Source organism: Ananas comosus, linkage group 4 (assembly GCF_001540865.1).
Source record: "Ananas comosus cultivar F153 linkage group 4, ASM154086v1, whole genome shotgun sequence".
In the NCBI taxonomy this organism is placed as follows: domain Eukaryota; kingdom Viridiplantae; phylum Streptophyta; class Magnoliopsida; order Poales; family Bromeliaceae; genus Ananas; species Ananas comosus.
In genome coordinates this window covers 8,329,256-8,351,962 of record NC_033624.1, presented here as the reverse complement: position 1 = coordinate 8,351,962, position 22,707 = coordinate 8,329,256, and the positions used below count along the sequence as shown (strand labels likewise).

Genomic DNA, 22,707 nt, shown 5'->3' with positions numbered 1-22,707 from the left:
TGGCATTTTATTGCAGATTCATAATTTTTCATAGTCATGAACTTTAAAGTGATTATAGGTCTATATAATGAAGTCATATGTAACTGAACATAAAATAGTGATTACCTTTTTACGGTCTATACAGGTAGATTCGATTACAAATCGAATGACCTAAGTTCTTGTTGAGAGTATGGATAAGACGTGATTTCTTAAGCAAGTAAATTTACTAATATTTCAGTATATGATTACGTATATTCGAGTTTATTATAATTATGTAATATTGATTATGTCGCTATTCAATTAATGTAGGATAGGTCAAGTGCTTGCATTACGAGCAAGGCTTGGAGCATTCCTCAAAATTGCATTCGACAATGCATCTTAAAAGAAATAATGTTCTTTGCCAGTCGAAAATGCAATAATTGCTTTTGGAAAGAAGAGGAAATTGTCTAGAACATCTCTTATTGTATGGATTTATGCAAGGTTAATACAGATGGATATTTTCATGAGAGGACAGCTTCCCAATTCAAACCCTTACTAATAAGGCGAATATTTCAGACGATGAACAAATCAACGCATGTAAAATGGATGATACTTTACATAGTTTTTTTCATCCAGAGTCAGATTTTGATGTAGGGAGATTTAGACACTAACCGAATTTGACAAACAGGAGCCAGAGCAAGAGACAAACAAATTTTCATAATTATTAGTGAATAAGATCAATCAAGGAAATATATCCAGTGATGTAGAAGTTATTCAAAACTCTCATTCATTTGTGAGGACTATTAAAATAAATGTTAGGGGGTTTGGCAGCAATATAAAAGCTTTGATACTGCTCTGTAACATTGCTAAAGAACGTATATTACCAGCAGGGCGAAACCCTTACCAAGCAGTTTTATGAGACTGACAAATAACACATTAAGAACTGTGCGATAGGCTATGAGAAATTGATGCTTGTCCAAATAATGTGTATGTGTATATCGGAAGAAGTTTGCTAATGCATCTTTATTGGCCATAGTTATGTGGTGCCTCAAGGTGGAAAAACCATTGAAAGTAAGTAAGTATTAAGAAGCAAAAGCAGAATGCATCCGGTATAAGGTTTCTGCAAAGGATTTGCGATACTTTCACTAAAACAAAGACTACAAGAGGCTATTTATGTCTTCAAAAACAGCATCTATATGAGATGGCGATAATGAAAGGGCGGCACAAAAGATGGATTAACTAGACCATCCTGCTGATTCTCCAGCATGGAAGATTTTGACCATTCCAAGCATTCCAATTGTCATCGGAGCCACGGAATGTGAGGCTGAGGGTTGGCAAGCGACGGCTTTTAATCCATTTCGACAATTGACGTAATTTCTCATCAGTAACCGTGGCCCGTTGTCTTAATTCCTATATAATTGCCCCCTTGGTTGTTGCATGAAAGCAACCAATATTTATACTCTCTTACTTTCCTGGTCATTGCTCTGGAAGAATATAGATGTGTACATGCAGCCATTATAGATGAATTAAGGAGCTAGGGCAGTGAAGGCACAAAGACATAGAGTGCTTTGCAAACAGCATTTCAAATGCATGCTCAATCTTGTGACGATCAGTGATTTTCCAGGTATGGCTTGTCTTTCGCGGCATGGAGCCACAAAAAGGGCGCATTTGCCTTGCCTTTACTTGCAATAGTGAAACTTGCTGCTGATATATTTAAAGCATAGGAAAGACAATTTTGCTATATTGGGACATCGAGGATTCCTTGATAATGGAATAAATTTCGGGCGTGATTGCAATATCTTTCAATGGTAGCATAGAACATAGAACAGCACCTACTTTCCACTTTCTGGTTGCGGATGTTTTAGAGCAAGGTAAAGATGTTAACATCATTTTGAGGAACGAATAATTGTAAATCTAAGAGCAAAAAACGTTAAGCGAGTAGATGAAGTGTTACCTTACACATAATTGGAAGAAGCGGTGAGCATTTTTTTTGAACTGCCATATTGGAAAACTCTTCTAGTACGTCATAACCTTGATGTTATGCATATTGAAAAAAACTTTACTGACAATGTACTTTATACATTACTAAATTCAGAAGGAAGATCAAAAGATAATTTCAAGTCTCGTCTGGACCTACGAGACATGGGACTAAGATATGACCTTCATCCAGTATCAAGTGGATCCAAAACATATCTACCTCCGTCATGCTTCTCTATGAGTACGAAGGAAAAGGAAGATTTCTGTAAATTATTAAAGGGAGTTAAATTTCCTGACGGTTATGCATCAAATATCTCAAATCGTGTACATGTTAAAGAGAAAAAAATTTCAGGGCTCAAGAGTCATGATAGTCATATATTGATGCAACATTTGCTCCCATTAGCTACAAGAAGAATCTTGCCAGAGAATGTTAGCCAAACATTGATAGAGCTAAGTAACTTTTTTAGAGAATTATGTTGTAAATCTATTCGGGTGAAGGATGTACAACAATTAGAAGATCGAATAGCTTTGACATTATGCCATCTTGAGAGAATATTTCCTCCGTCCTTTTTCGATATTATGGTTCATTTGCCAATTCACCTTGCTGGAGAGGCCAAACTTGCTGGTCCTGTGCAATACCGTTGGATGTATCCAATTGAAAGGTACAGTATGATATTAATAGTCGGCTAATAATTTAAAAAATTTCTAATTTATGCAGTTTTTTTTTCTACTTATATTTTTATTTTTATTTATTTAGGTTCCTTTTGAGACTAAAGTCATATGTACGAAATAGAAGACATCCAGAAGGTTCAATTGCGGAAGGTTATTTAATTGAGGAGAGCCTAACATTTTGCTATCGCTATTTACATGGTGTTGAATCTCGGCTCAACCGTCCAGTAAGAAATGATGATCGTAATCCTAATGATTTACCTAAAAGAGCCCTATTTTCCTATATTGGTCGTGCATTAGACGATGGCGAAACTATAACTTTGGATTATACAACGTGGGTACAAGCACATCGATATGTACTATTTAATTTTGATCCTATAAGCTCTTATTTTGAGTAAGTTCTTAAACTTAAATATTAATTAAGAGTTTATATGGTATAATTTTAATTTTTAATAGTGTACTTAGTTAGGCTTATTTATTTACAGAACTCATCTTCAAGATATCAAGGCGAATAATCGTCGAGCGCGAAGGCGTGATGTTGAGCGTATTCATAATGAAACTTTTCATGAATGGTTTAAATTCCATGTAAGTCTAGATCACTTTGAACTTAATCTGTTAATAATTATATAGGTAAAATTAAGACACTAACTGGCATGTCACTGTTTAATAGGTTCGTAATTTGATAAGAGAAGAGAATGAGTTATCGGAGGAAATTCAATGGTTGGCAGCGGGTCCTCTAATGACAGCAAGAAAATATAAAGGATACATTGTTAATGGATTTAGATTTCATACGAAAGATGTTGAGGAGAGACGAAGAACACAAAATAGCGGCGTTGTTGTTGTTGCAAGCACCTCTAGTTTTTCAAGTGCAAAGGATCAAAATCCTATCAAAGGAGATGTTGCATACTATGGAGTTCTGAAAGAGATTATTGAACTATACTATAATGAAAAGGCAAAGGTTGTGTTGTTTAAATGTGATTGGGTTGATGTGCGTTCTGAAGGCAGAGGGATTAAGAAGGACAAATTTGGATTTACACTTGTTAACTTCAATCGATTGCTATATAGTAATGAGAATATAGCAAATGAACCTTTTGTACTAGCATCACAAGTTGAACAAGTGTTTTATATACAAGACCCCTTAGAGGAAGATTGGCATGTTGTAGTTGGTACAAAACCTAGGGACTTCTTTGATATGTCTGCAAAAGAGGAAGAGTGTGGAGATGATATAGAGATATACTACCCGAATGGTTTAGATAGTAGTTTAAATACAGAAAGCAGTAGTAGTAATAATATTGACAATGGTATCTGGGCAAGGACAAATATACCGGGACCAACTGTTAATACACGTTTAGATATTACTCATCCAAAAGATGCTATACAAAGTGGTGACTCAGAGGATGATGGAGTTGGTGATGATGATTATTGATGTGATTGATTTTTAGTTATAAGGTTGATTCATTACTTTGTCTTCATTGATCTCTTGCAATTTAATTTTAGTTTCAATAATTCTAACTTGTTTGCTTTAGGAGTAGATAATGTCTCTTTGTTCATATTTCATAATATTCACTATTCTTGTTTATTTATATAACAAGTTACTAAATGACATTGAAAACTCATGTGTAAGTAGTATATAATAATTTCACTAATTCATAAAGTTTTAGTATTTATTGTTTTCTTCACTGTTTTGCAGGAGGCTGGGCTTAGTAATTGGCTATGGCACGTACAAGATTTCATCCAGGATGTTCTACATGTGGTCCTTCAAATGCAACAAACACGTTAGGTGATCCTATTCAAGAAGATACACCATCAAGTAATCACTTGCGAAGGCAATCTGGAGGTCACAATCAAGAGAATCTTTTTGATTTGGGTATTGATGATGACAACCAATCTAGTTCTGACGATGACCAACCTGAAGAAAATATGGATATTAATTATTAATCCCTAAGATATGCATATTCATCAAAACTCTGGAATATAATATAGAAAATAAATTGATCACTATTAGATATTTGTTTTTTAACTATCTTTTTTAATCATTTGGAAAACAGATTCTTCTAAAAAGTCAATGAATGGGAGAGGTCCTACTCGCATGCATAAAATATGGGCTAGGCGTGATGGTGATCTGTTGGCTCTAACTTTTAATGAATTTGATCAGCCTATTGGTGATGAAGCCGCACAATTCACAAACTTCTTAGGCATTATTGCTCGAAGTGGAAAGGATGCACCATTGACATATAAGGATTGGAGGCATATGCCTTTGGACAATAAAAAGATAATGTGGAATATTGTTAAGGTATCAATATATTAGCTGGTTTGTCTCTATATTTTTAATATCTAATCATGTTTAATCAATTAAATAAAATTTCTATTTTTCTTATAGTTAAAGTATAATCTTGGAGATGATAGTTGGCCATAGGTTATGAAAGCTCTCGGAAAAAAATGGAAGGACTTCAAATCTGATCTTAAGAAAAAGCATTACGATGCTCATAATACTTATGAAGATCGTCTTGCTGATCGCGATTCAAGAGTCCTCCCAGAGCAGTGGAGACAATTGATTGAATACTGGGATAGCGAAGAAGGACAGGTGCTTTTACAATTTTTTCATTCTCAATCATATTCACTCTTTATTTCTTTTAGTGTAGCTATATAGATGTATTTTTTAACCAAGTTGATGTTGTATATAGACGCGTAGTTTAAGAAACAAAAGTAGCCGTTCTCTACAAATTACTACTCACACTGCTGACTCAAGAAGTTTTGCTCGTATTCGTGAAGAAAAGGTAAATCACTTAATTCACATATCCTTCTAAGCTTATATATATGCTACAACACGAATTCATTGAATTAAAACTTTTTTTTTATTAACAGCGAAAGGAAAAAGGAATAGTGCCAACTAGGGCCGAACTGTTTAAGATTACCCATGTTCACAAAAATGGGGACCCGATGAATGAAGAATGCGCCAACAAAATTGTAAGTAAACTAATTTTCTACTTTTTGTTAGTAAACATTTCTATTCTTGTTGATGCATAAATAATGTATAAATTTTACTTATTCTCATAGTAGATTTATTCAAGTATTGTTTGAAATCTTTACGTGAATCTTAAGCGAGACTTTTACTCACAACTATACATTTCTAGCTACTCATGACATTGTGATATACATGGCCTATTATAGAGAGAGATTGATGTGAAGACCAAGAATCAACCAGCTCTTGCCCAAAAAGGAGCGAAAGAAGTAAATGATTTATTTTCGGAGATATTTGGAAAAGAAAAACATGGTCGCGTGCGTGGTCTTGGTTTGGGCCCTGCTCCTACTCATATTTGGACCGACGCACCTTCACCTGCAGCATGTATAAGAATGGCAACTGAGGCTAGAAAGAAAGCAGAGGAGGAAACAAAAGAGATGAAGGAAAGAATGATGGTTATGGAGACCCAGTTGGCTGAAATGAAAGCGATGATGACAGCTATGTTGCAACATAAGTCTACTGATTTCCACCAAACTAATTATACACCTACTAATCCATTGGATGGTCGACAGGTTTACTTTACTAATTAAGCATTTCTTAGGAAATTTATTAAATAGTATTTTGTTAAAATTTTAGTATTAATTACATAGTGTTATTTCTTATATAGAATATTGTTGATGCGAATAATCCTAAAGATGCATTGGAAAGAGAAGCACGATCATCATCATCCAGCCACGAGTTTCAGTCTTATCAGGTACATATTTTTCTTAGATGGAAATATGTTATGTTATTTATTAGAAAACCATTTAGTTCTCTAATATATATATATAGGTCCATCAAGCAAAGAAAAGAAGGGTTCGATATGAACCTGTAACTGAGGTAACATCTATATTGATTATTCAATAGTGAAATTTATGTTCCTATATTTACTAAAAATGTTGGACAGGATAATCAAGAAGTGCTCTTAATGTTCGTTGGACAACCTCATCGCCCCGTTGCACGAGGACTTCTGTTTAGCAAAGATCCTTCTACTATCGTAGGAGGCGAAAGGTTAGGTCAACAATATTGGGAGATTTATATTGAGGTAGTAAAGATACCAACAAAAAGTTTGATTAGGAGTTATAATGGTATGACGAAGATACGTGATGCTGCAAGAAAATCTATTGCTTGGCCATCCTCTCTTGTAAGTATACACATTTACATCCAAACTGACATGTATTAAATAATTTTGTATATATTGAAAATTATTGACCTCAATATTTTTTTTATTATTAACGAAACATCTATATTTAGTTACCAAAATTCAATAATCTTTTTCCTTTGATAGATAGGAACATAATACTTGACCTTATATTGAGTACTTTTTTTTTTTCCTAATACAGGTTAAGGTAGTGAAAAGGTTAAGCCAGTTACACGCGGATTTGGGTAATTAAGATTGGGTCGGTTCTGTTTTCTTCACTATTATTCTTGCACCTTCGGTTTATTTTTTTCTTGATGCTTGTCCTTTGTGCTTTTCTTTTTTTTTTTTTAGCAAATTGTTTGAATTTGTTTATTACTTTGTCATTACTTTGTCATTACTTTTTCTTGATGGTGTCATTACTTTGTTGATTCATGTATTAAACACCCTTGGCCTTACTGTTGGCCTCACTATGATACAATGTTGCTTCACAAAGAAGAGTCATAAGCATTCAATATGTGTGTGTATATATATATATATGTATATATGTACACTTGATTTGGCTCAAAGGATTTGCAGTTGGAGATATGGTGTTAATCATTTTGGATCTTCAGCACATCCTAGTTATTAAGGACTACTACATGTGAGGAAACTGAAAACATGGGTTCATTTTCAGGTTTTTGATACAAAACTTGAATACGTATCTTAACGGATCTTATGTAACTTGTATGATTCGAAGATCTTTGATCTGGCTCAATATTTGAATCAAATTGTTACGATCTATAAATTATTGAGTTTTCCCTTTTCATCTTAATTCATGTTTATTTCTTTCCAAGTCTCTTGTACGCAAATAAGTCCGTGCAGATTGAGTGGAGTGTCTGTATGTAGCCAAGTTAGTAGACTTCGATTTGAGAATACAGTAGTGCTTACATTGTCAAACCATGTGAGCAAATGACTACACCCATTATTTTGTTGCTCGACGATGGATCGGCCTTATATTTTGATTTGGGATATATACTGATATATTCCTCTTAAGCTATGAAGTAACTTTTCCAATCTTTTAGATTGAACTGTTAATGGGTGCTCGTGAGTCCAGAGCCGAATATGTTGGGCCTATTAACCAAGTGGACCAGACTCATGCCTCGATGTTGCGGATTAGATGAACCCGACTCATTCATTGAAAAATCATTGCACAGATTCCTATGATCTGATGGCCTTGCATTATCAAAGTAATTTTGCTTTATCAGCCTACCTGCGGAGCGAATTTTTTTCATCTTTCTCTTCATTAATAAGTTAAGCTGCTTACAACATGGTGCTAACATAGCTTCAAAAGGGCCATATATCCTCATAGTTGTCAAATCATTGTTCTAAGGCTAAACAACGGAAAACCTTCATACAGAGCAGACATACATCTGTAAGTTTTGAGACAAATTTTGCAAATTAATGGTATTCTGTGGTCTATCCACTTCCCAAATATGCTTTCTTTTGCTTATCATCTAAATGGTTATACTAGTGACCAACCCTACTGTTGTATTTGGAAATTATTCCCCTAGACATTATAACTAAGCATCGCTTGTGCTTTTCCTTTTCTTTTTTTTAGCAAATTGTTTGAATTTGTTTATTACTTTGTCATTACTTTTTCTTGATGGTGTCATTACTTTGTTGATTCATGTATTAAACACTATTGTTCGAGAAGTACTAAGAAATCTAGTTTGAATTCGATGTCCAGTTTGAATTCGATGTACTGCTTTGGCAAATTCGAGTAAGGATTCGCATTTTGCCAACCTATTGTTGGAGTTACAGGCTTAGTTTTCGGTGAACCTCATCCTTATCAATCGAACCTATGTTTATGTTAATTGATTGAGGCAATTAGAGTTCAATATGGGGCAAATGACATGGGACTATGGTTTGATTAGCTGGTCATCAATTAGGTTAAGGATTGATTAATTAGCTAGTGAATGCTGTGCATGTCACATGTGGACCATTAATTTCCTATTAGATTAATTTGGTGATTAATACAGTATAATTAATATATGGCTCTTATTCTTTGATCATGCTCTATTTTCGATACATACTACCAATGTGTTAATTGGAATTGGTCAAAAGTGAAACTAGTAAGTGTTTTCGATCTAACTTTTTTTTGCAGCCCTCTTTTTTTGTCTGGTAAAAAGTAGAAAAATATATGATGATTCTATATTTATTTGTTCTATATTTATTGTTCTATATGTTGAATGTAGAAATGTGATGATTTTTTTCTTCTTAGAATTTTATCATCTAATGTAGGTTAGAGATAGTACGCTAAATCTTTTCTTGTTCCACTATATAATAGATTTTTATCTTTTTCTTATGCAGGTATGTTTAGTACTAAGAAATTAAGAAATCTGCATGTGGAACAATTGCAAGGCTCCATTTTGTTTCATTTTGTCTATAACTAAGATATGTACTTGGAGTATACTATTACTATTAGGTTGTTGGGACTAAATTGACAGCTTTTTTGGTTTAATATGGATGTTGAATATATGATACTTTTTGAAAGTTTGTGAAGTTATGTTTTTATTCTCTAATTTGCTTATGCAAAACTTATTGTGTTCGAAGTTGTTTGCGTGTGTATACATACGTTTCATAATATTTTGTATTAACATGCATGAGATATTTATTTGTTAATAGTTAATTGTTATTTTATTGTTAATGCATAAATTCCTATTCATGTGTGATTGCAAAACATAAGAATGCATCACAAATGCATCTTTTTGTTGGTACTTTTTTTTTTTGTTCATTGAAGAGGAAATGATAATTATATCTCGATTGTTGGCAACAAAAGCTGCCGCCAAAAGTATGAATAAATGGTGCCTGTGAATGCCGAAATAGATATCTTAGCCGACACTTTTGAGTGCCATTATAGAAATGTGTAGTGGCAGTTGTGAATGCCAAAATAGATATCTTAGCCGGCACTTTTGAGTGCCATTATTATAGAAATGTATAGTGGCGGTTGTGAATGCCGAAATAGATATCTTAGCCAGCATTTTTTAGTGCCATTATAGAAATGTATAGTGGCAGTTGTGAATGCCGAAATAGATATCTTAGCCGGCGTTTTTGAGTGCCATTATAGAAATGTATAGTGGCAGTTGTTAATGTCGAAATTGATATCTTAGCCGGCACTTTTTAGGTGCCACTATAGATTCTTATAGGTGGCAGTTTAAAGTGCCGGTATTTTATCATTTACTGGCGTTTGACAAGAAGTGCCCGCAAAAGAATTGCCGACGGACGTTTAACCGGCACTTACGAGTGCCACAAAATTATGCCGGGAAAAACCTTTGTTGGCACTTTTTATGCTTTTTCTGGCATTTTCAATTGCCCCTAAAAGCCCCTTTTGGTGTAGTTTAGGGTTTAGATTGCCAGGTCTAACTATATATATATAGTAAGGCTACTATGCTTCTGGAAGCACGGAGCCTTCCGTGCTTCCAGGTTGTTTTCGATGTTTCGACTTTCGAATCATCGATTGGCTCCGTTAAACTTAATCTAGAGTATTTGAAGTACTTAGAAAATAAATTTTATGATTTTTCAATATCATTTGCCTAGTGATCGAAGGGGCTCAAAATCAAATAATTTTAATGGCCGTAGTGAGCCGTTTGCAAGTTTAACGGTGTAGAAATATCCAAATCACGTGAAATTTTGATAGAAAGTTCTTTATACTATAAAAAATAAGATCAATATCATTGATCTAAAATTTTAATGTCATATTATCACGTTTTGTAAGATTTTTATTTTCAGCCGTTGATTTTTAGCCCCTTTGTGCATTAGGCAAATGATAGCGAAAAATTACAAAATTTATTTTCTAGGTACTTCAAATACTCTAGATTAAGTTTAATGGAGCTGATCGATGATTCGAAAGTCGCAACATCGAAAACAACCTGGAAGCACGGAAGGCTCCGTGCTTCCAGAAGCATAGTAGCCTCACTCTATCTATATATATATATATATATATTAAAAAATATATAAATATAATATATTTTAATTATATATAAGCTGAGTGAATAATCTGAGTTTAGTTAAAATTAGGCCAATATTGTTGGCCCGTAAAAACAAACTCAATAGACAAATAAAAGAGTAAAATTTTACTAAATTTATACATTTTTCCTTTCTTTCTTTCTTTCACAGAGCTCTAAATTTTCAATATGTTTCTCTCTTTCTCTTTTTTTGTCTCTCACCCTATGTGGCCAAGCCAGAAGCTTTCCAAGTTACGAAGTAGCAGCATATGCCTACCGTTGCCTATCTTGCTATTAATTGTATGCTTGAGAAAATATACAGAATATTTTTAAAGTAAAAAATTATTATTCATAAAAAATTTAATTTTAGTTATATATGATTGGATAGTTTAATCCAATATTTATCTATATAATTTATTTATTTTTGACTGCATAAATAAAAATGAATAATATGGAGATTGAAGGCGGAAGAAAAGACATGTGAGGCTGAAAAGATTAAATGTTCAACTCATAAATTTTTTTTTTCATATTATAATACTATATTTTATATAATTATTTTATATTTTGAACTATTAGATATATTTTTGTATCAAATTATAGATAATGTTCTATACAAATTAAATTATTGATCGTATGATGTTGAGAATTTCAAGCGGCTCGTTTAGGGCTCGAGCTCGCTCAACTCGGAATTAGGCTCACTCGAGCTCGGCTCGAATTAATTTCAATCCAAGCTTGAGCTTAAATTTAGGCTCGAAATTAATTTCAAGTCGAATTTGAGCCGAGGTAAGCTCGCTCGAGCTCGGCTCGTTTCCACCCCTAAGCCTAGTATTGTTGTCACAGGTTCTGTAGTAACAGTATTGTAGCGAATACTGTATCAACGGGTAGTATAGCACATAGGAAAAAGAGAAGGGAAATAACGAAGAAAGAATCCAAATTAGAGGAAAAAGAAGGCTAGAGGCCTATTCCATAGATACGCAAGCTTAAGGGATCACATAGATTTAAAACTAAAAGCTTATTATTGTAAACTCTTTTGAGTACAATAACCTAGCAAAGGCTCATTTATAGAATGCCATGAATTCTAATCCTAATCTAGAAACCAAATTCAAATCTCTACTTTTTTAGGAAATCTATTCGATATAGAATTTTCCTCATAAATTACTCCAAGAATTAAGGTGAACCTTAAGTGCGCGTTTGGATCGGGTATAGCTACTTTATACCCAAACACGAATTGGGACCCTTGTATGAAATTAACCCTTTATTTTTCTTTTCTTTTACTAATTCCAATATGTTGTGCTTTGTCTATGCTATGTTGTTTATGTTATAGCTACTAGGTTTCCTCTCGTATATTGGGTTGTTATTCTGAATTTCCTTGTTCACCATTCCTTTGCAACTTGAACCTTAGCAACAATTTAGTCAAGAATTTCAAATAAGGAACAGGGAAATGACCATGCTGCATGTCATCATTTTTTTATTTTATAATGCTAGCTTTTGTTTAAACAAAACTTTGCGATCCTTTTGTTTGTGAAATACATCTTTAATTTACGTTTTCATGTGTACTTCCAATCACCACCTAGTAGTAATAATTTGTGTGCCTTTAACCGAGTGAGAAATTTTTATAATATTTCTAATTTCAAGATGGAGTACCTATCCACTTACTACGTCGCCTTCCTCACTAAATCTTAGATATCTTCATGTACCAGCAAAGTTTCTTTCTGGCTGCAGACTTATGAATGATACTTTGTTCTAATTTGTAGATCATCATGGAAACCCAAAGGTGAATATTTGGGAAGATCCGCTAAACCCATCTAAATGGAATGGAAGGAAGAGCATGTAAGTTATTTCATGCTGGTAATTTGAGAACATAAAAGTTTCAGAGACTCATATATCTTATATATATGCAACTGATAAATTTTGCGAATTTCGACTTTTCCAAAAATATCTTAAATTATTGTCAAGACAAATAGTGGTCCTACTGTTCTTGTGTTGTATAACTGTTAGTAACTTTGAAATGGTTTTGTTCAATCTCCATTTTCGATTACAGTCTTCTTTGTTTAGCTAAAACTCGGTTAAAGTGTTGTCCCTGCTTCAGCTTTAGAACAAAGTATAGTTCATGGTTGGCTATATGCATTCTGATTTAGATATCAAATTTGAATAAACAATTTTCAAAATTTTAATTAAAGTAGATCAAAATTAAATTTTAAATTTCGAATTAAAGGTGATTAATATTTCGATACCTTTAGTTTACGACACATATTTAAATTTGGGTTCATCAGAATTCGAAAAATACACAGAAATATTCAATGTATAGAAAAGGAAAAAATAGCACTATCTAATTACCATCGATAGCAACTATGTAAATTTAAGTTAGGATATGATAGATATTTTTTAATAAAAATAAAATATATTAATTTACTTTTTTCTAAAATTTAAATTTTTAATGTAAATTTTTGAATAGATACGGCGCACCAATTTATATTGATTTTGAGATAATTATTAAATTAATTGTGACGTGCATTTGCACCCGGAATTAAAAAAAATTGCTTCGGAAAATTGAAAAATTGCACTCCCCGCATGAAATCGCGGTGTACACCCGGATTTGGTGGGATTGCTCTCTAACCCGGTCTGACAAAAATTGGTCCCTTGCACCGGGTGTACGTGTACACGCCATAAACCATACAATCTATTTGATGATTAATGCCTTAAACTCAGAGTCTAAACTATTAAATATAATATACATCATCTAAAGAGCCCAAATTACTAAATATAATATACATCATCTAAAGAGCCCAGATAGAAAAAGGGGCTAAAAATGGTCTGCCCTTATTATTTATTTTTTTAAAAAAATCTATAATCCAAGCACCAAGCAACTATTAAAATTGACGGTAGAGAAGGAATCATTAATCGACTTATCAAATATCAAATTCTAAAATCTTTTATTTTTGATATATATGCCTTTAAATGTCTAAGAACATATTCAACGGATTAGATTTTAAATTTTAAGATTTCTACCATAATTAAAGTTTGTGTTGCGGTCTATAGGTTGTACATATACATCCAGTGCATGCGAGAATTTTCATCTTTAAAATCAGGCAGTACAAAATATTGCCTAAGCGAGTGTGTACATACACCCTATGGACAACATATTTTAAATGATAATTAGTGTTGTAAAGCCAAATCTAATTATATAACTTTAATTTATTTAGTAAAGAGCCTACCGGGAAAACAAATCATAATTTAAAAAATATATTAACACTGCAACAGAATTAGGTTATAGTGACACATGTTTGGAACACTTTTGAGTAAGTGTCCCATTTATCCTAAAACTTAAAAAAACATCTACTAATGCCTAAATAGAAAGCCCAATCCAACCAAAAATAAAAGATTACTCTACTCAACCCACCACATCCAGTCCATTTGGCCCGATTACAAACAGAAAAGAAAAAAAAAAAGAAAAATCAATTATCATCTTTTCTTATCTCTTCATTCAATCCACTGAAATTCTAGACGAAGAGCCTTTCCTGTCGTCCTCCTCCGCCACTACAGCCAACGAGATAGAGTTTCGGCGGTTGCTAAATGCTTAAATAAGTGTTGGTAAATTAGCAGCACTCTTTTAGGTTATATCGACACTCTTTAATCGTCACTATATACCTAGCGACCCCACATATAGCAACACTTTTTAAAAGTGTCGGTAATTTTAGCTAGCAGCATTTTTTTGACATGTACCTACATTTAAAAGTGTCGCTATAGACCCTTTTTGTTGTAGTGTAACAAATTTACACTAGAGAAATAGTAATTGTTTGAGTAGAAAGACATTTTTATTTTTTAAATATAAGTTTGATTCATCTAAAATTTAATTCAAGGAATCCATGCACATTAAAAAAAAAAGGATTTTAGTTTTAAATTTTAGTTATCTAAAATTTAATTTAGATGTTGTACATTATAAAAAAAAAAAAAATCTGTTCACATTTAAAAAATTAACTTTGATTTTGGATATGAAATATGATTTTAAAATATTAAAATTTTTAGTTACAAGTGAATCAAATTGAAGTTTGATTTTTAAATTAAAAGTAAATTAAAACTTTGACACTTTTAAGTTTAAATTTAGATTTGTTTCAATTTTGGATCTTAACTAGATTGTGATTTGGACCGTAAATTTGCATAATTGTTATGTGCCTCACACGTACACTTAGACTATATATATATATATATATATATATATATATATATATATATATATATAATGAGGCTACTATACTATCAATAGTACCGGAGCTCCGGTACTAAAGTCCCGTTCTCGATCTTCGGGTGTTCAAATCAATGATCCACACAGTCAAAGATAATTTAGGGTATATGAAGTTCTTAGGAATAAAATTTTAATTTTTTTAAACATCGTTTATTTAGTAAATAGATCATGTCAAAATGAAGAATAGAAATTGAAAATTCTTTCAAATTTGAGGATAGAACTTTTGAATTCAAGATCAAGGATTATGACCTTGATCTAGATCGTTTAAAGTATTTTCTATCAAAATTTGAATAAATTTAGATTCTTCTACACCATTAAACTACAAACTCGTCATAATAGCCATTGAAAATTAACAAGTTTGAAATGGTTTGATCATAAAGTAACTATGTCGAAAAAANCTCTCTCTCTCTCTCTCTCTCTCTCTCTCTCTCTCTCTCTCTCTCTCTCTCTCTCGATGAGTAGAGCTATTATACCATCTCCAATAAGTAATGTCTGCGTAGAGGCCAAAACCTCTCTCTCTCTCTCTCTCTCTCTCTCTCTCTCTCTCTCTCTCTCTCTCTCTCTCTCTCTCTCTATATATATATATATATATATATATATATATATATATATATATATACCGAGTCCAGCTACTATGCAATTAATAGCACGAAGCACTTGGTGCTACCAAGTTTTTCGCCGTTAAATCTACCCTTTTGATTATTTTCACCCGTTAGATCATACTATTCAACCAACCACCCACTCAACCCTAGGGGGCCCACGTCATCCTAACCGCACATCTCTTAATCTAATGGCCAAAACCTTGGAGCACCAATGACTTGGTGCTATTAATAGCATAGTAGCCTAGTTCTATATATACCCAGTTGTTATACTTTTATGAGTAATGATCGCATTCGTACTCATTAGTTATTTTTGATTTTTAATGAAAGAGCTTCTAAATCGATTATCCATACTATTAAATATAATTTAGAATATTAAAATATTTTGGAAACCTAATGATTGTTTAACATGATATATCTTATGATCAAAGGGCAGCGATATTGACAATTTTAACAGCCGGTATGGAAAGTTTCCTAGTTTAACGGTGTTGGAGAATTGGATCAATTGAGTTTTTTTTTCTAGAAAATTCTATTAACTATTAGATCAAGATCAATAACCCTAATCTTGAATTGAAGAATCCGATTGCCTATTTTTAGAAGTTTTTTTGATTTTGACCGTTTATTTTATACCCGCTTGATCGGTTCTTTATAAATTCAAAAAAAAAAAAAAAATTGGCGTCTAGGTACCTCAAATACACCAGATCATGTTTAATGGTATAAATCGCCAATTTAAAAATTCTATCATCGGAAACAACTTATTAGTATGAAGATCTCCATACTTATAAGAGTATAATAGCTCTACTCATCGAGAGAGAGAGAGAGAGAGAGAGAGAGAGAGAGAGAGAGAGAGAGGGGTTTTGGCCTCTATGCAGACATTACTTATTGGAGATGAAATTTATTATATTGTTGCTAAAAGTTTTATGTCCATTCTAGTTTAGAGAGAGAGAGAAAGAAAGAGAGAGGTTCTGGCCTCTCTGCAGGCATGCATGACATCTTGGAGGTTTTTTGCCCATTCTATAGTTTACGTCAAGCAGCTGTAAATTGTTGGATGTTCCGCCCACAAACTCTTTCATCTTTTGCAGTTTGTACTGGCTAGTTTAAGTGGTTGGGGTTTACTAGGATATGGAGGGTACAAACTTTTCAGTGGAGAGAAAGGAAGAAAGGAAGAGGTATGCATTTCATATTCAGGTTTACATGTATATTTTCACTACAACAAATAGAGCTTCTTCCGATAGTTTTTTTACCAGCAATTAGGCTAACTGCCGCTAAAAGTATATTATACCAGCGCTTTTTATTTTTATTGCAGCAGTTACTAAACCGCTGGTATATATCACTACAACAAACAGAGCTTCTTCCAACAGTTTTTTTACCACATTAGCTCTCCCTATATTTCAAATAACCTCTCTCTCTCTCTCTCTCTCGCTATCTCTCTCTCCCCTCGATCTCATCTCTGAGCTCTTCACCACATGTCGTCGTCTTCTTCCTCCTCCTCCACACAAACCTTTCTCCCAGCAAATACCTCTCCCTAACCTACCTAATCGACTCCTGTGGCTTGTTCCCCGAATCCGCCATTTCCGCGTCGCAGAAGCTCCGCTTCAAGAGCACCGATCGCGAGCTTCGAGCTCGATCTCACTCTCGATCTCTCTCCCTTTCCCTTTTTTTTTCAAATCGGAGCTTCTCCACCGCGAGCTTCGAGTCTCTCTCCCTCAAATCGGAGAGGGCGAGGAGCGTGAGGGCCTCCGACGCGGCCTTCCGCGCCGGTCAATCCTCGCTGGCGAGGGAGTCGACGAGGCAGGGCACGAGGAGGCTGGCGAGCGCCGCCGGCCGCGGCGGCGCTGCCGAGGAGGGAGAGCAGCGCGGGCTTGGCCTTGAAGGCGTTGCTCCGGAGGAGCTTCACGAGGCGGGGGAGGAGCCTCGGAGGTGGCGCGCGAGGTCGGGGTCGCCGGGATCGGAGGCGTCGACCGCGGCGGCGAGGCAGAGCGCGGCGGCGAGCTGCGCGCACTGGTCCTGCTCGTGGAGGAGCGCGTCGGTGAGGGGGCGGAGGACGACCTGGGGCGCCGCCCCGGCGGCGGCGGCGGCGACGGCGACGGAGCGCACGGCGTCGACGCAGGCGGCGCGGACGGAGGAGTCGGGGTCGCGGAGGCGGCGGAGCGCGGCGGAGAGCATGCGGGGGAGGAGCGGGGCGACGGCCTCGGCGGGGTGGGATGCGGGGAGGAGGGCGAGGACGCGGAGCGAGTGGCGGCGGAGCGGGGCCCTGTCGGTGGGCCGCGCGTCGGAGACCGCGGCGACGAAGGCCGGGAGCGCGTCGGGGGCGAGCGCTCGCGCCATCGACTCGAGCTCCGACGCCGCCATCGCCTCCGTGTCCCGGTCCGACATCTTGCTCAGGCACCGGTTCACCCGCTGCTTCGTCCCTTCGCTCTTACTAGTCCCCATTCTCAAAAACTATATCGCACGTACTCAACGTGAGTTAACATAGTAAAGTAAAGCTCTACTCCTCCGAGTCATCGCCATTGTTAGCATGAGATCTAATTGCGATCATGGAGAAGCAAAAGCAAGGAAGAGGCATTGCAGGTTTAATTGGAGCGAGTGGCATTATATATATATATATATATTCTGCTGTGCTTCAAATTCTGCTATATATATATATATATATATATATATATTCTCGTTTAGGACTCCTCACGGATGCAAGTGAGTATGCTTTTCCAGATGCTTGTGATATGCATATTTCTGCTTCGGATAGGGAAATGAGGTTTGGGATGGTTTTTGTTTGTTTAATCTCCTGCTGGAATAGGGAAATTAGGGCATTATCTGCTTTGGTTTAAGAAGTTTGGCGTTTTCATCTACTTGGGTGTTTTGGGTGTCACAAAACTAGGTTTTGTTTAGTTAGGATTACTTAGTGATGCCAAAGAGGTATGATGGAGATTTTTTTTGTTGCATTTTCTAACAGAAGTTGTGAAAAGAGTACTTTTTGATCGATCAATTCAATTCACATCAATTCGGTTCTTAAGTCAGATATGTTCACTTTTGCTTCTGAGAAGAAATCAAGGAATGGTTACATGTTGTTTAATGTTGTAGTAGAGCTTTATATTGTTTTAATTAGAGAAATTTGGCGTTTCTTATGTAAAGTAGGAACTAATGATTGCTCAGTGATGCAAAAGGCTATGATGGGTAATCCAAGAATGATTTTTAATCTCTAGGAAACTTATAGTTACTGTACTCCAGGGGAGATGGGGGCTTTTGATATTATCTTAATGATATGTGGGAACCAAAGTGCTTCTCTTTCTGTCATACTAGTTAATAACAAAGCATTGATGTGGGAAAATGTCTTATTATTTTATTCCTCTTTTAACCTGTCCCTAGTAGCGATTTGAGGAGTTTCACATTTGTCTGAGTTAAAATTATATGACTATTGGGTGATGATTGGTTGTGTGTTAGTGAGCATACGAGTGATATAGAAGCATATGACATTGGCGTTTTTCTTTTCTTAGAGTGCTTGCGTCTGCGAGAACTGGATACTTTGGTTTTAATCGTCCCTTTAATATAGCTACTTTTTGAGTAGCTCAACTTCCAGGTGTGGATCAAATAGCTCTCTCAATGAGTCAATGGAGCAGTATCACTCTGATTATATCCTGTATGGATTAATAAAGCACAGAATGATCCTTATATTGATGCTACTAGTGCTTTAAAGGATCATAAGAGCAGCATGATAGACACTTACCAACAATTTTTTCAGGAGATCAGATTTTAGGTTTCCTCTTCATTTTATGAGTTTTGTATCCTCTCTAGACTGAGGTATTTATGCCCATTATGCTTTGGCTAATTCTGCCTTCTTATCATTCGTTACACTGTTGTTCCTAATTAGAAGGTTTGCTAGAATGCTATCTACATCTGGTACCTCTCCAGGACAACCCTTTTGATGATGTAAATTGTCAAAGTTGATCACAAGAAATCATTGTTTTAATCATTTACATTTGAATTTTAAAGTTGACAAGAGTTTCTGTGCCTATTGGAAGACATGGAATTATACTTTGCATATCCCAACTCTTAATCTATGGAGATTAATTTAGTGCCATTGAATTCTTTTAGTCAAATTTTATTTCTTAATTAAATATGGTTTAAATCTCTATATATGTTCATACAGATATGGCAAAGAGAAAGCTCAAAGTATGCTCTGTTGAGGATGATCAAGGGCAAGTTCTACTGATTAGTCACTTCCATTTCCCATGTTCATTTGATAGAAAAGTGTCGTTTCTTTTAAAATCAGGTTAAGGAGCATGCAAGGAAACTTTTGGAGAAGCACATAAGGAAGCCGTTCTTCAATGCCCGGTAATACGTCGTGTCGGCTAGTGCGTTCCCATTACTACTTTTACAAAGGCCCTTCAGTGAGCAATCAATTTGTGTCTACTTATCCGGTACTTACCGCAGTATGACATGTCGAACTGCCACTATATGGCACGGTTAATTTATTTGAATCGTTTGTATTGTATACTGACAAACAACCTAGTAGAGCTTCAAACTAAAGCATATCTAGATGTTGTAAAATTAAGTTAATTAAACATAATGATTCATACATTTGTATATTTCTGATGTATATTCTGGACACCACCAATATGCCTAGTTCTTTTAAGCTGAAACTAAAGCAAGTCAATTCATCTTTCATCTCATGCTAAGCAGGGTGGTTTAAGTTCTTGATAACTTAAAACCTCCTGAATTTGAATTGTATTCTGATAAAAAGCAAATTAGTGAAAGAAATTAGTTACACTCACTAGAAAAAGAAAATCTAGGTTTGTTTTTGAAAACCGACAAATTAGATTGTGCCCAATATTTTTTCTTCCTTTTGTAGCTAAATTGAACTTTATCTTGTTTAAGGAAGTTTTCAATTTGTATCAAATTTGCTTGATTTTTTTTTTTTTCCCTGTTTCTGATAGTTATGCAGATTCGGTGGAACGCATGAGCGTTGAGGAGTTTGAACAAGGAAAAGAATGGCTTAATGATACATTTCATTTAATCCGGTATGACTGAGATATGCGACACATATTTTCATGATAATGTCATTAAATTTATTAGCAACTCATATAAGATGATTGTCATTTTTTCTATTATAGTTTCTTTTCTTCCGTATAGTTGTTTCTCTATTGCTATTGTCTATGTTCTTGTAAATACATCTGCATAAGCGCTACAATGTTGTTTAGGCTTTTGCCACATAGTTTGATGGGTTGTTTTTTTCACTAGCAGAGGCGAGGATGATTGCCTTCCATCTGTTAAATGGGTTCTTGAGCTTGCAAAAGCTGCAGTTCGAAGATATAGAGTGCGTGGACTTGTGATTGATCCCTACAATGAACTTGATCATCAACGACCTCCAAATCAGTGGGCATATTATTCCTTATCATAGACTAGTTTCACGGTGTTTTTTTTTTTTTTTTTTTTCCTCGTGCAATTGTGTTCTTCCGACCCTTTTTTCATTGAGCATACTGTTATCTGAGTTACTCTAGGCCTTTCTCATGGGTTACCTTTTTAGTAGATGTTTACATGATGAATTCCTTGAGTTCTTCATTGCTAAATCTTTTCAATTCCTTGAGTTCTTCATTGCTAAATCTGTTCATTCTTTTCATCTTGATAACAGAACCGAAACAGAGTATGTGAGCCAGATTCTTACTATGATAAAGCGCTTTGCTCAACATCATGGTTGCCATGTCTGGTTTGTAGCTCATCCAAAACAAGTATAATTATGTCCTTTTATTTCAGTATCGCCTCATATGTATCTTATCTTGGAAACATACATATTTATTTATCAACCCATCTATATCAACTCTTAAATGTTCTTTTTTTCTGATATAATCATTTCCTTAGTTACAAAACTGGGGAGGTACTCATAAAACTTAAAATAATTGGTAACTCACTTTAATAGTTTAATTACTTATCGGTTAAATTTCATCATATGCATATTACTCTAGTAAATGAACTGATATACATTTCCTCTACTTGGAAATGCACAAGCACATGATTACAACTACTCACTCTGTCTTGCTGTGCACATTCTTGAAGTTTATTTTCTCAACTCTAACCCAATTTTAATTTCTATATTAGTGCTTTCTACATTTGGTCATGTTGAAATTTCTCAACTCTAACCCAATTTTAACTTCAAAAATGTTAAAGTCATTATGCTCAATGCAAATAACAAGTTTAGATGCACAGTTCAAGCATGTTGCAGCCTCTATATTAGTGCTTTCTACAAATTTATATGCCTTGCATCAACTCAGACAATTCTCCATTACTTATGTTAGTGAAGGATTTTACTGTTTAGAGTTTGACAACATTTGCTTCATCTAAAATGATTTCATAATCATATATCTCATTTGGTTGTATGTTGCTTTGGACCCTTTAACCTGCGGACTTCATTTTGATTCATGATTTCTTTTTCCCAGTCATTTAAGTTGATATATTTGCATATTTAGTACACTCAACTTGATAAGGTTATTGACAGGTTAGCACTCATGTTTTATCTACAAAATGAGTTCGTTTGTGCATATTTAGTATATTTGCTTATACGTCTCAATGTTTTAATTTTCTTTGTTTCAGATTGAAGCAACAAGCAGGATTTGATGTTCGCATTTGAAGAATGTTTAGCTGGAGCTTTTTACTTTCCTTTGTTTTAGCTTTCGAATATTTGGGGTTCAAATAAATTTTCTATTGCATTGATTTCTATTAGAACATAAAAACTTGTTTTCTGCATTTCATCACTGCTATAGATCAACAATCTTATAGTTTTATTACAACCATTTTTACTGTGTTGTTATACTTCTCTATTGCAATTTAGTAATATGATTCTATTTTGTTCCGGATACTACAGATTCTAGATTTTACAATTAATATCAAATAAAAAAATCCTATTGTAATTTGTTGATATTAGTATTTTTTTTTAATATTAGTTTCAAATTGCCAGCGGTCAAAAACTGTCGGTATATGCGCCTTATGCCAGTGTTTTTCTTGTACTTTTAGCGACGGTTTAAGAACTATTGCTATAGATCATCTTCACCGATGGTTAGTAAAAGTGCTGGGAAAAGGTTATACCAGCAAGGATATTGTAGCGGTCACCTGCACTTTTACTAGCAGTTTTAGAACTGCTGGAGCAA

General features: G+C 34.7%; 3 protein-coding genes across 6 annotated transcripts; all 3 read left to right on the top strand.

Moving 5' to 3' along the window:
* Positions 1,966–4,438, top strand: LOC109709606. Its single transcript, XM_020231912.1, has 5 exons — positions 1,966–2,597; positions 2,693–2,998; positions 3,090–3,189; positions 3,275–4,053; positions 4,295–4,438. The coding sequence occupies exons 1-4, from the start codon at positions 1,999–2,001 to the stop codon at positions 4,028–4,030; spliced, it is 1,761 nt and encodes a 586-aa protein (XP_020087501.1). The 5' UTR covers positions 1,966–1,998; the 3' UTR covers positions 4,031–4,053; positions 4,295–4,438.
* Positions 4,682–6,999, top strand: LOC109709063. The gene is made up of 9 exons (XM_020231135.1): positions 4,682–4,897; positions 4,985–5,188; positions 5,289–5,381; positions 5,470–5,571; positions 5,776–6,138; positions 6,234–6,320; positions 6,398–6,445; positions 6,513–6,749; positions 6,949–6,999. The coding sequence occupies exons 2-9, from the start codon at positions 5,024–5,026 to the stop codon at positions 6,997–6,999; spliced, it is 1,146 nt and encodes a 381-aa protein (XP_020086724.1). The 5' UTR covers positions 4,682–4,897; positions 4,985–5,023.
* On the top strand, positions 17,993–22,418 carry LOC109708973 (twinkle homolog protein, chloroplastic/mitochondrial-like). Of its 4 annotated transcripts, none has more exons than XM_020230963.1 (6): positions 17,993–18,262; positions 19,716–19,900; positions 20,503–20,586; positions 20,807–20,941; positions 21,198–21,294; positions 22,154–22,418. In XM_020230963.1, exons 3-6 carry the CDS (start codon positions 20,525–20,527, stop codon positions 22,175–22,177), a joined length of 318 nt encoding a protein of 105 aa, XP_020086552.1. In that variant the 5' UTR covers positions 17,993–18,262; positions 19,716–19,900; positions 20,503–20,524; the 3' UTR covers positions 22,178–22,418. The 4 variants fall into 4 exon arrangements, with proteins under 4 accessions (XP_020086552.1, XP_020086551.1, XP_020086553.1 ...); XM_020230964.1 differs by having other exon boundaries at positions 17,996–18,142; XM_020230962.1 differs by having other exon boundaries at positions 17,993–19,900.